Here is a 13,275-nt window from a genome sequence, read left to right as displayed (position 1 = left end):
TAGATGCGACCTGGCCTGGTGAAAGTGGGATCTGCAAATGTAATCCCTGAAGATGCTGACAAGTATTAACATTGACATTGCTTCTTGGTAGATGAGATGTTGACGAGTTGAGGACATAGGCTGGTCGCGGTCTTCAGGAATGGTTATCAAAGTCATTGCATCTTTGTGTGACACATCGAGGAGATCGATAAAAAGTTTCACTCCCAGTATCTTCCTCATTGTGGTCAAAGGATATAGAAAACTTCCAACAAGTTAGAACCTGCCCTCAGTCAAAGGGCCAGGCACGCGAACGAAAATAAATACTTTATTGACTCAAATCGCGGAGTAAAATAGAATATTTTATTATTTTATTATATTTATTTTTATATCGAAAGGAAAAAAAATGTGTGTGCTACATCGTAATTCTTAATATTTCATTTTATATTTGTATTTCACACTATCATACAGATTATCAAAAAATTTCGAAATTGACTTCTATCTCGCATAACTCCGTACATCATAGCCCGAAACATTATCCCAGCACATCAATTTGGCTTCAGCAAAACACGATCCACCGTAGAGCAGATTAACCGGATAATCCGCATCGCCTTCGAAAATCGAAATACTGCAGTGCGACAATCTTTGAAATATTCCAAGTGTTCTTGGTATTACAAATGAGTGTCTAACTATATTCAACTCACTGACGGTAACACCATTCTCAGACGCTTGAATTGCTCGACTTGGGCAACAGAGCAATTAGCGGATCATTCAATATTAGTCGAAAGATGTCTATCAGACTGGCGTATTTAAACTAACGATCATAAGTGTAAGCACACGATGCATTAAACACACATCTAGGTTAACTTATCTGTGTAAAACACCGTTTTTTAGGCGTCTATTTAATTATATTTTATTAATATTATGCCACAACAAGCTTCGACAGTCTAAAAAGCGGACCAGAATTTTGTTTGTTTATTTAAGTTTATCTCGTCCCACTGAGGGACTTAAATGCTCTTATGTTAATGTTAAAATGTAATGGTTAAGTTTAATGCTCTTATTTTAATGTTTAAATGTAATGATTAAGCAAAGGGTACACAAACCGATTGCTCGTTGGTTGCCGCAACTTGAATAAATTGGACCTTGGAGCCTTGGAGCCCTGGAGCCCAGCAGTCTCATTGAGGTTTTTTTTTTTTTATTAAACTTTGCTTTTATTTATTGGATCTTCTCTTAATTTTGAGACTAACAATAAGTTTTCAAATCTTAACATTAACATTTAACTAACAGTAGACTAAGACTGCAATCTGGTTGCACGTTCCTCAAGACGGTCGCTGGGTGGGTAGGTCATTGCGACGAAGTCGTGATTGGTTGCTCAACCTTGTTAGACCTCTCGCCAGGTGGTTAGGGTGCGACAATAGCTTGCTAAAGTACTTTTCCTTCTGTTCTGCGATCACATCTTTGACTGGAAGAATGTTTAAGTCGCGATGTATGTTTTCGTTGCGAACGTACCACGGTGCCCCGGTGATTGTTCTCAAGATCTTCGACTGAGCTCGCTGGACTATGTCAATATTGCTATTGCTGGCATTCCCCCATAACTGGGAGCCGTACATCCATATAGGTTTAAGTACCGAGTTATACAGCAGGACTCTATATTCAAGGCAAAGGGGAGACCGAGCGTTGATAAGCCAATGAAGGCTGCTGGCTTTTAGCTTTAGGTGGGTTCTTAGGTGGGTTAGATATGTTACCTCGTTTGCTTGCGGGAGTAGGGTGTTGTTTAGCGTAAGGGGCGGGCAGTTTTGCCTATTCAAGGTGAACGTAACGTGCTTGCATTTTTGTTCGTTTACTTTAATTCGCCAGTCTGATAGCCATTTTTCAACATCCACCAGATGAAGAGCTAGCTGCGCAGTTGCTTGTATCGGGCATTTTGAGCGGCTAAGAATAGCTGTATCATCAGCAAACGTAGATGTTGTTAGTCGTGTGCTTGTCGGGATGTCTGCTGTGTAGAGAACATATAATGTTGGTCCGAGTACACTTCCTTGAGGAACTCCAGCTCCAACAGTGAATTCGTCAGATATATCAGTGTTGCACCTCACAGCAAATTTTCTGTCGTAAAGGTAAGACTCTAGAAGCTTGTGGGTATTACAAGGGAGCATTGTCTTGATCTTGTACATTAGACCTTCTAGCCAGACTCTATCAAATGCTTGAGAGACATCTAGAAATATTGCGGTACAGTACTCGCGTTTTTCGAATGCATTCCGAATTTCTGCTGTTATCCGGTTGACCTGCTCAATTGTTCCGTGCTTTTCACGAAACCCAAACTGATGTGACGGGATTCCTTCCTGGATCCTTAGGTATGTGTTTATTCGAGTCAGAATGCATTTCTCAAAGAGTTTAGATAAGCATGAGAGTAGGCTTATAGGTCTATACGACGTGGGAATTGTGTGGTCTTTTCCCGGCTTTGCTATCATTATTATAATTGACTTTTTCCATCTCGCTGGAAAGTGGCCAAGTTTTGCGATGGCATTGAAGAGCTGGGTGATAGTGCAGACGGCGCAATATGGAAGCTCAATGATCATTTTGGGAGTTATGAGGTCGCAGCCTGGTGATTTTTTCGGATTTAGTTGGTTTTTGATGATATTAGCGATTTCGTTTGGGCGAAACTCGATTGGTTCATGTTGAAGCTGAGGCTCATATGGTAAAGTCGGCAAAGTAAAGGCACTAGTGGCCGGATTTGGTTGGAAGATATTTTTAAGGTGATTGGCAAACGTGCTGGCTCTGTCTGCATCGCTGCGCGCCCAGCCCAGCCTGTGGGATTTCTAATAGGCATCACGGTTTCTTTCGGTGAGCTTAGAGTTGGGTGAGCTCTCCATAGTGAGTGTTTTGTACTAGAAGTTGACAATTGCTCTATATAGCGGCGGTGGACATAAGCTTCTTCTTGCTGTAGGGCTTTAGTAAGTTGACATGAGGCATGTCTTAAGCTTTGCTTGGCAGATGGCGATCTGTGGAATTGCCACTCGCGACGTAAACGCCGCTTTTCGAGGTCGAGCTGATCGATTTGTAGATTTGTCTTTTTATTGCTTTGTGTATTTATAGTTTGCGATGTTGAGGCTCGAGCTGCAGAGACGAGTACAGACTCAAGTGAATTAACAAAGCTGTCTACGTTGGCTTCATCGTGGAGATGAGGACTTAGCTCAATGTGTGAGCTGATATATTTTCTGTACTTAACCCAATTGGTTTTCTGTGTGGTCAATTTTAATGGTTGTTCCAATGTTCCTGGATGTCGCAGTAGAATAAACAGGACAGGCGAGTGATCAGATGAAAGATCCGATAGGCAATTGGCGCTTATCAGATTTTTAGGGATGTTTTTGGTAATCGCAAAGTCTATTAAATCTGGTAGTTTCCTTGTAGTATGTTGGTGTGCCAGAAGAAACATAGTCGAGCTTGTTCTTGGCTTTGATAATTGCATTATAGAGCTGCTTCCCCTTTGGAGTCACGAGACGGGATCCCCAGTGTGTGTGCTTGGCATTGTAGTCTCCTGCTGCTATGAAGTGGTCTCCAAGTGTGTTGAAAAACTGCATAAACTCATCTTCAGCTACATTGAAGCGAGGGGGGCAGTATACGGCGGCTAGTGTAAGTTGGTTGCCAGTATTTAGTTGTATATTTATAGATGTGGCCTGTAGGTAGTTTTTAGCAAATTTGTTTTGATAATGGTGCTTTATGCGGCTTCTGATTAGAATTCCAGTCCCACCATGTGCTTTACCATCTGGATGATTTGTTCCGTAGAATGAATATCCTCGTAGTTGAAAATTGTATTTGTTTGTAAGGTGTGTTTCCGAAAGCAGCATTACATCGATATGATTGTCGAGTAGGAATTGAGCTAACTCAAGTTTATGTTGCGAAACGCCGTTAGCGTTCCACGTAGATATCCGTAGGAAAGCCATTATTTGGATTGTTTTGAAACCAGCATTTGAATCAGTAGATTTTGGTTTCGCATTAAATCTTGCATAGTTGTGCGCATAAACGACATAAATTCCGTCAGGCTTTGTTGTAGGCTGCATATCATAGCTTCAAAGTTGCTTTTTGGCTGCTCTGTTGGTTGATGTTGCTGAGCCGTGTTCGGTTCTTGGTATGCTGATTGCAGAAATTAGCTTCTTGAGGCAGGTGTCGCCAGTCCTGATTTTAAGGCGCTTGCGTATGTCACATTTTTGTCAGAGTTAATGGGTCCCAGTGAGGATCTGGCTGCAGTCGAGAAGAAGACTTCAGGGTTTGATCTGGACGCCGTGAACTGTCCATTTTGGGTGCGGGCAGCTATTCCTTTCTGGTGGATGCGACTTTTCAGCTCCTTATAGACTGGGCATCCTCTATAATTAGCAGTGTGATTGCCACCGCAGTTGCCGCACTTTTTCGAGTTGCTGTCATCTTTGCTCGCTGGGCAGTGTGCGGAGTCATGAAGCTCTCCGCAAACTACACACACCGGGCGCAGTTTACAGTATGACCTTGTGTGGCCATATTCCTGGCAGTTCGCACATTGTACCGGGCCATTGCTTTTGTGCGGTTCCTCAACTGTAATTCTGCGGTGCAGCAGGTACTGAAGATTGTATATTGGGTGCACTTCGTATTTCTTCAGGAGCTTGGTGTCTGGTTCGAGCTCAACCTTAAAGAGTGGCTGCGGCTTTCTATCCCTGTTAAGGATATTAAAGACTGTCTTGGCGCTAAAACCCTTCTCCTGTAGCGCCTTTTTTATCTCTGCAGGCGTTACTTCGGGCTCTATGCCCTTAAGTACGACTTGCAGGCCCTTGCTGCTTTTTAGCTGATACGTGTAAAAGTTGTTTTTATTCTCGGTAAGATATTTTGATAATACTCTGTAGTTATCTTCAGACTTCATTTGAACTTTTGTTTCTTGAATGTTGCCCTTTACAAGGGGTATTATGTGGAAGTTATCCTTACTAATAAGCTCAATAATTTTGTTGAAAAGAACATTGGAACTTTTTTCGCGTATATAGATAGGCGGAGGTTTTGGCTTCCTTTTCTCAACTTCAGTGGATTCGACCGCCTCAACCTCATCGGCGTCTGCCAAGATTTTAAATCGGTTTGAGTTAATGGGCGTTTTTTTTGCTGCTAGGCTAGCATTGCTACGGGTTATTTTGCGTTTGGAATTCAGGGGGCTCAGCTTCCTTTTGATTTGGATGTAGTGATCCATGCCAGTCTGCACAGCCGGCTTAATATAGTCATTGTTTTTGTTTTTGTTTTGGTTTTCGGGCAGCGCGGACGTATTACTATTTGCGCTGCTAGCTGATGACGTCGTTAAACGCGCTGTCGATACAGTTGCGGTTGTTGTTGTTGTTACTGTTGACGTTGTCAAAGAAATTGAGGTGCTAGTTACTGCACTCTTTGGCTGCAGAGACATCGATGGTATCGAGGGGGAGCAGGAACGCGCCCTCTCGCTCTCTACGTTTAAGAATTCGGTCAAGTTGGGGGTAATTGACCGCGCTTGATCAGAGCTTGCATGGTTTTCGGTTGCTTTAAAAGAGAAGTACGCGTTGTTTCTTTGTACTGAGAGCCGTCTCTCGTCTTGCTCACGTTGACGTTGTGTGCGAACGTCGTTTAAGCTCATTGCAGTCGAGGTTGATTTAGTTTGAGTTTTAAGAGTTGTGTTTTATATTAATTAATTAATTAATTAATCGATATAAACATTACCGATTTTATCGCAAAAAGCGTCTTTTCGCGTTATTGTAGATTTCTTAGACCAGTCACTACACTTTTATGATTTTATTGAATATTTTTTCCCGGAGCACAATAAAAAACACGTCTGCATGCGACGACAGTCGAACATGAAGTTGAGGTTTGCTTATTTTCATTACTTTGCTTCACGAAAGTGCGTAGTTCCTGTGAGGCTGGAACCTTCCCGTCGTGTCTTGGATATGCCTTGGCATTTACAATTTATTTGACGATTGTAGGTCATAACGATTGTTTTTCTATTTTGACTAAAGTTCTAATGGCAGTTTATCATCCCAAGCCATTTTCTATTCCCAGTGGGTGTTTCATGAATATCTTTGACTTTACGTCAACTGGCACAACGAACTGGTTGCGTTCGTTAGCAAAGTTGGACTTTATTGGGCATCTATATGAGGCCGAGGGTTTTAACACTGTATTGGTCCAAGGGGTCACCCAGTTTCACGTCTCTCACGGATCCTCTTTCTGTTCTGCATAATTTGAGCACCACTTTCGTAATTTGAAACCATGTGGCAGTAATATTTTGTTTAGTTCACTTGCATTTTAACTGCTTCTGCCACTGAGTCCTTTATGTCGACTTTTGTTTTGGCTTTGATGTAAGCCGAGATATCAATCTCTGAAGTATCAGGGGCAAGCCGGGAAACAAAAATGTGTTTCTATGGTGGAATCACCTGAAAGGGTTTTGGTGCCATCGTAACTAATACTGCGCCATCAGTACGTACCGGGGGTCCGGACGGTTGATTACCCTGTTTGGTGACTGTTACAGGGGTTTGAATTATTGGGTCTGGGATCACTTGAAGCGATGCCACTTGAAGAGGACATATCGGACAATTGCTCATTAATTCCGAGATATTCGGAAGCCGAATTTTTCTCAGGTCCGGCCCTTGGAGTGCCCAGAGATACAAGCGGCTGCATAGTAGTCGGCTGAAGATTATTCGCCACAAGCACATCACTAAAAGAGGATTTCTTACGCTTTGGAGACTCATTTAGTAGTTGAAGACTACTAAACTGTGTATGGAGGGCACAGAGTTGGTCAGTGATTTTACGAAAACCGCTAATCAACTCCTTGAATCCACTTTTAGTCTGCCTCATGAACGATCTCATTTCGTCCTGAACAGCACGACAAAAGTAACAGCAAAAGTGGAGACCAGACCTACGGGAAATAGCATCCGAAACTGAGGCCGTGAACCCGGCATACTTCGCGTGTAAAACGTTTTCACAAAGCCAGCAGTGGATGGTAGACTGGGAAGAGGAGATTGTCTTATTACCAGACTTCAGCGCACAGAAAAATTTAAATTCCATATTTAACTATTAAAAATGTTTAAAAATTAAATAATTAATTTATTAGTATTATTTGTTTTTATTATTGAGGAACCTTGAACCACTGTACCAGGGAAACGAAAGGGGGATTAAAGAGAGTAGTAAGTGCTAGAAGCAATACCGTAACAGATGAAGAAGCAGAGTAGACCTATGTTTGGAAGAAAAATTAATCAAATTATTATTTTACCTCAAAATATATCAATGCACACGCGAAGCGATACGGATGTAAAGTTGCACTTTGTTTTTTTTTTAATTGTGTAAATGAATAAACACCGATTGTTTATGAAAAGCTTATTACAAATTTTATAAAAACGCAGTGCGCACAAATAAAACACGTCCGTCCGCTTTAAGATAAAGAGAGGAAGTTATAATAATAAGCTGCTACCTATCAGAAAGGGTATATCAACTTCGGCTCCTCCCAAAGTTGCTATCCTTTCTTGTTTTTAAAATGAGTTCAAACACTGCCAACGCAAAAATTTTATGTATAACTTTTACTTAATAATTAATTTTGATAAATTTTAAAATACTAAGTACCTTTTTATACCCTTGCAGAGGGTATTATAATTTTGGTCAAAAGTGTGCAACGACATCTCCGACCCTATAATGTATATATAGTCTTGATCAGAATCACCTCCTGAGTCAATATAAGCATGTCCGTCTGTCTGTCTGTTTCTACGCAAACTAGTCTCTCAATTTTAAAGCTGTCATAGAACGATCGGAATTGGCATAACTTTTCTGTTTTTAAAGTTAGAAAGATGGGACTTGGTACAGATTCCATTTTAAATTTAAATGGGGACGTTTTAAATATGGACAAAATAATCTGATTTGCCAATATCCAATAGCCGCCATATAACTGAACGATAGAAAATGGCACAACTTCAGATCCGCCCGAAGTAAGCATTCCTTTCTTGTTTTAAATTTAATTTAAATCACTGTCATACAAAGACACGGTACGTGTCTGTTTTTTTTTGTAATGTTTTCTGACAAACGTAGAATAAATAATAATTTTTTATATGTTGCGGCGTTCCTTGCATTTTACGACGTGGTAATAGCGGAGCGAGTTTCGATTTTTTACTCACCAAAGTCTGAACGCAACTCCCTGCGTCGTCGCTTATTCTTTTTTTCGTGTCTACCACCAAACTACACTACTCTGTCGCCCCGCTAAAACGGTACTTCTTAAAGCGATAATATGCAGACAACCAATTTAGTTTTCAGGTGAATTCCCCATACACTCATACCCACATTCACACACTGTGCAATTTACCAAAGATGCTTTGACACCAGTTAACCAACTTAAACAGTTTATTCAAATATGATTTCTAGCTTCCATTACCATTTACATCTTCATTATTTTAATTCTTTGACTCAACTTACTCTTACATTATCATTAACCATTCAGGTTTCGCATTTTGTTACCTAATGTGCCACCCGCTATGATCAAAACAATTGATTTGCACTTGTGCTTGCATTATTATTAAAAATTTCATTATTAGACCTTAAGGCACTATATTTTATTACTGTCTCTTTCAACAGTTTCCTTACTGTCTCTTAAAACAGTTTCTTCACTGTCTCTTTCAACAGTGTCTAAATCATAGGAATGATACCGTTTTCGATGCAAATTGTTCAAGCAGGTGACGTAAAATAATGTCGGCGTGACCCATTGAATTCAACTTATCCACAAGGTGGCAGAGATCGTAGATGACAGGAAGTCCTTGGCTCTTTAAAAAATCGATCGCATCGCCATTAGATGCACATTTGTCTGCAACTGCCCCTGCTAAACGGCTATATTTTTTTTTTATAATTCAGTATTAGTTTTATTTGTAAATCTTCACCTACCTCTCAAGAAAAAAAATTAAGAGCTGGATAGGTTTTATACATTTACTACTACCAAATTATACGCGCGAAAAATCATATGCTTTGTGCATTCCTAAACATAAGTCCCGTTAAGAGCTTCGGAGATCTTTAAAGCTGAGATTTATAGTTCAATATGCTTTTTATCAACCGCCAAAAATTACACAGGCCGACAATTTCCAACTTTTTTTTTCCTCCACGCATAATTTTACCTGCTCCATAATCTTTAGGCTCCCCTGAACCAAAGTCCAGAACAAACATAGGTTCTATCACCCACCGTTTCCGCGGTACACCTAAGAGAAGAAATTGATCAAATTTTACCATATATTGAAATTTGTAGGCCGTGTAATGGCTATGACCATCATTGTTTCCAGTACATTTCATTTTTGAAATGTATGTGTACCAACTAAAATTAAAAAATGGTATCTAGCAGTTACCATATCTTTGGAATACTCATCCAAAGTTGAAATCTCAGATTTTCTACGTTAAGTTTTGGTCTTCTATGATTTTTCCCCAAACATTTTTCTATGGAAGATTTTTATTTTCTTATTGAAATCAGTAGATCATACCATGTTTTAATTTTGGATTTAAGGAAAAACTCGAAATAATTTTATTGAATTTAATATAGGTGGTTCAACAATATTTTCTTCAATTAAATTGGAGTTTTTAATCTCATATTTTCAAAAAGTCATGGCTATCTACAACTGTTTCTATATTCAAAACGTATCTATTGCAGGTTCAGCTTGTTTAGTAAAGCTTTACAGAAGTTGTTTACAGAAATTCATCACTGTGGACGGAAGTCCACGAGGTGACATAGCCGAAGAATTAAAAATTTTCTGTAGGCAACCGATCTAAACGAATTATGTACCAATCGAAAGGTATTGTTTCAATTAGATAATTTTTGTCGAAACATATTCCAAAAGTTATTTGGTTTGGGAGAAAAGGGTGAAAGTAAAAAAAATTTTAATCACTAAAATGGGGCTGGTGGACACATTTTAGTCCCCAGATAGAATATTTTTATATATTCGCATTCTAGAGCTAAATGCGCGTCGATTGGTACCTCAATCGACCCGATCCGACCCGATTCTTTCAGAAGTTATTCGAAAAATTCGATTTTTTCTTCTTCTTCAAAATGAAGCCAGTGTGCGTCGGTTTGTCTAAAGGACCCAAGGCGCAATCGAAGTGGCAGCGGGACCAGGAGGACGCCAGGATGGGCGATCTGGTCCTGGTCGCCGAGGAGCGGTCTTCAGGAGAGGAGTCCACAGAGCAGGCGAGGTTGCCAGTGGTGGTGAGAGATAAAATAGTCTCAGTTAACACTATTACTTGGGGAAAGCTGTTCAAATAAACCTAAAGAGGTGAAAAAAATAAAAAAATCTAAAAATGTTAAATAAATAGATAAAATATTAAAAATAATGAATAAGTTAAAATACAAATTTTAACAAAATTTTCTATCGCATAAAAACAAAAATGTATCTTTTAATTATAAAAAAAATTAAGGCGTGCCATCTTCTCCGTTCAACCCGCTCTGCTCCACCAGATTTTCGATGTGGTGATTGATTTGTTCGCGCGCACGTTTGAAAATGGAAATTCGAAAAAAAAAAGTGTTGGAAATTTGGAAAAAAAAAGTGTTGGAAATGAAATGTGTTCGGCCGAAAAATATGAAAAAAATGTGGCCAGATTTTTGAAGCTCGGCCTGAAATTTAAAATTTTTTTAAATTATTGCGCGTTCTCAACACCAGGTGGCGGTTAATTCAAGTTATTTTCTCAGAGGTGAAAACTAGAAATTCCCACAGGTGGCGCTAGCATGTTCAGTAAGCGACACCTACCTTTCAATCTTGCCTCCGAAAGATGATAATCGTGGAACGTAACGGTCCCGGGCGGGCCTCCGCGGTTTTAGGAGACAACGGGACGGGCGGTACGAGCAAGGGAAAGCTAACGGAGAAAGTGAAGGTCCTGTAACGCGATGGAATCAAGCCCACAGAGAAACCAAGGGACACCACGGGAAGTCAAGAGAATCCTGATCCAGGCGCTGGAGCGTATGCACAGTGAACCACCTGGAGTCAAAGGAGACGCGACGCCCAAACCTCTGGCCTACCATAGATCCTGCGGGGCGTAGGCACGCAGGTGTTTGGAGGCGAGTGGCGAACGCGACCGGGGGCGTGTCCTGTAGGGTAGGAAGGCCCTTCGTGCCCTGATCCGGCCGCTAAGCAGCGAGGAGCATATCCTGCCCGGCACTCGGTCTAGGATTAGGTGCCACGGCGAAATGGAAAATCCAGGCAAGCCAAAGGTTCCGAGGTCCACGGCACCCCAAACGGAGAAACAGCAACGGCAGAGGCGACGACGAGGGAGCAGCAGCGACGGACAGGCAGCGGCAGCAGAAGACGACGAGCAGCAACACAGGCCCCGCAACCAGAGTCCTCTTCTTTGATGGCCCGTCGAGCCCTGCATTGCTATGGTGTCTAATATAAAATTCATAATTAATTAAATTACACATTTTTAAATGAAAGTAAACATACCTCTTTTCTCCTCGATCGTTTGGTCCTTGATCCTCCAATAAGTTATAACTGGAAAATAAAATTTATTAATATCTAATAATGTTAAAAATCGTTAAAAAACTTACACATCCACCAGGTTCTTGTGTTTTTTTTGTATAACCACTGTGGTAAGAGTTGCCATGAAGGTGATGGCCTCCTCCACGTTCTCCAATTCCTTAAACTTTTGAAACGCTTCGCTAGCAGCATCGTATAGTGTTCCTTGAATGGAATTGAATTTAAAGAATTGTGGAAATATTGTACAATGAGTAGACAATGAAGAAGTCAATGTTTCTGTTTGGTACGCCATATTATATGGAAAAACAAGAAAGGAAGGCTAATTTCCGGCGGTGGTGGAGTCTTTATATCCTTGCAGTGATATAGTCGGCCGATCCTTATTTTGTAGAAAACACATTTTTGCAACTCTTCAAAACACTGTTATCAACAAACAATTTTTACCATTTTACAACACTTTTAAGTACTTTCGTTTGATTTCATTTAATTTCATCATTTTTTTTCTTTTATTTTCAGGAAAATAAAGCACTGCGCTGAAGCAATCATTTTTATTTTTATTTTATAATTTTTTTATTTTTTAATTTATCTTTTGATTGCTACAGCAAAGAAAAGGAATAAGAAAAAAAACCGGACGAGACCTTAAAAGTGGTGCTGCGGGAGCAGGGGACATTGAAGACACGAAAGATCCCGAGATCCCTTCAACATTGATGCCATGCAGCCAGCAGAAGAACCTGAACAGGAAGAACAAGGCGATCCCTCGGTTAAGCCAAATGGGGCGTCACTGGATCCAAACGCCGAAATGGAGGCGCCTCCGGGATGGGGGGTCCTAAATCCTAAAACACAGGATGATACCAAAAGACTCTGCTCAGCTTTGCCTTTGACCTTCAAGTGCTGGAAGCGCGGCACCTGTCTGGTCTTTGAGATGCTGGAGCAGAACCTCTACGACTTCCTCAAGCAGAACAAGTTCTTGACATTCTGGAGCAGGTGAGAGCTACCATCTATGATCTCTACTGTCAGTATTCTCATACTGTTCCTTCCAATCCCTTTCAGGTATTGGCTGCCCATCCAACCTCCAACAGCAACAGCAAGCGGATGAACCACATCCTGGCCAAGCTAGTCGGGCCTTTTCGCCGAGCCACAGAAATGATTACCACCCGCCTGAAGGATCATTGTGGGAAACTGTGGATGGGCACAAAGCTGTATCTGTTGGATTGCAATCCGAAGGATATTCAGGCCCTGTACACGGTGTTTGAGAAGGAATCTTTACCAGTCGTTCAACTTTACAAATTAAAATTCGCACGGATTGGATTTTCAATACGGATTGAGGTGTGAATCAATTTTCCAAGTTTGCAAGCTTTTCATTTGTTTTAATTTTTTCAGATATTTCTCTGCAAGGAAATCGGATGTGATATTTCCACCTGTACAGTCCCTGGACACATGATACAAAGCTTCATTGGCATAACTTTGCGCTTGAAATTAGTGCCAATTTATTTAACTTGTACTTTCGTGGCCATCAAATGCTTTTAACTAAATTGCAAATATTTAAAAGAGTGATTTTATCTTTGAATTATGATATGAAATATATTACAAATAAAAATATATTAAAACCTGACCAAGTGCACTCTTTGGTCAGCCCCAATGGCTAAAAATTGCATTCAATAAACATTTTATGTTTTGTAATATATTTAAGATATTACTATTTTATTAAAAAAAACTCCCATATAGTTGAGACCTGCTCACGATCCGAAATTCCGGAACTTTCTCGAAGAGATGTTCATCAACTAGACAACCCAGATGCACGAAATAGTAATGGAACGTTCCCTTGGATCTTCCTCGCCCACTTCGCAGT

At 40.5% G+C, this 13,275-nt stretch overlaps 1 protein-coding gene across 2 annotated transcripts; it reads left to right on the top strand.

Annotated features, from left to right (window-relative positions):
- Positions 1–11,950: 11,950 nt before the first annotated feature.
- On the top strand, positions 11,951–12,972 carry LOC116655859. Of its 2 annotated transcripts, none has more exons than XM_044714541.1 (3): positions 11,951–12,410; positions 12,477–12,752; positions 12,807–12,972. In XM_044714541.1, exons 2-3 carry the CDS (start codon positions 12,519–12,521, stop codon positions 12,951–12,953), a joined length of 381 nt encoding a protein of 126 aa, XP_044570476.1. In that variant the 5' UTR covers positions 11,951–12,410; positions 12,477–12,518; the 3' UTR covers positions 12,954–12,972. Both variants share the same exon structure in this region, with proteins under 2 accessions (XP_044570476.1, XP_032310386.1).
- The last annotated feature ends 303 nt before the right edge of the window (positions 12,973–13,275 follow it).

This window comes from Drosophila ananassae, chromosome 2R (assembly GCF_017639315.1).
Source record: "Drosophila ananassae strain 14024-0371.13 chromosome 2R, ASM1763931v2, whole genome shotgun sequence".
NCBI lineage: Eukaryota > Metazoa > Arthropoda > Insecta > Diptera > Drosophilidae > Drosophila > Drosophila ananassae.
Note: the sequence above shows the minus strand (reverse complement) of the source record. Positions and strands in the feature narration are given on the sequence as shown.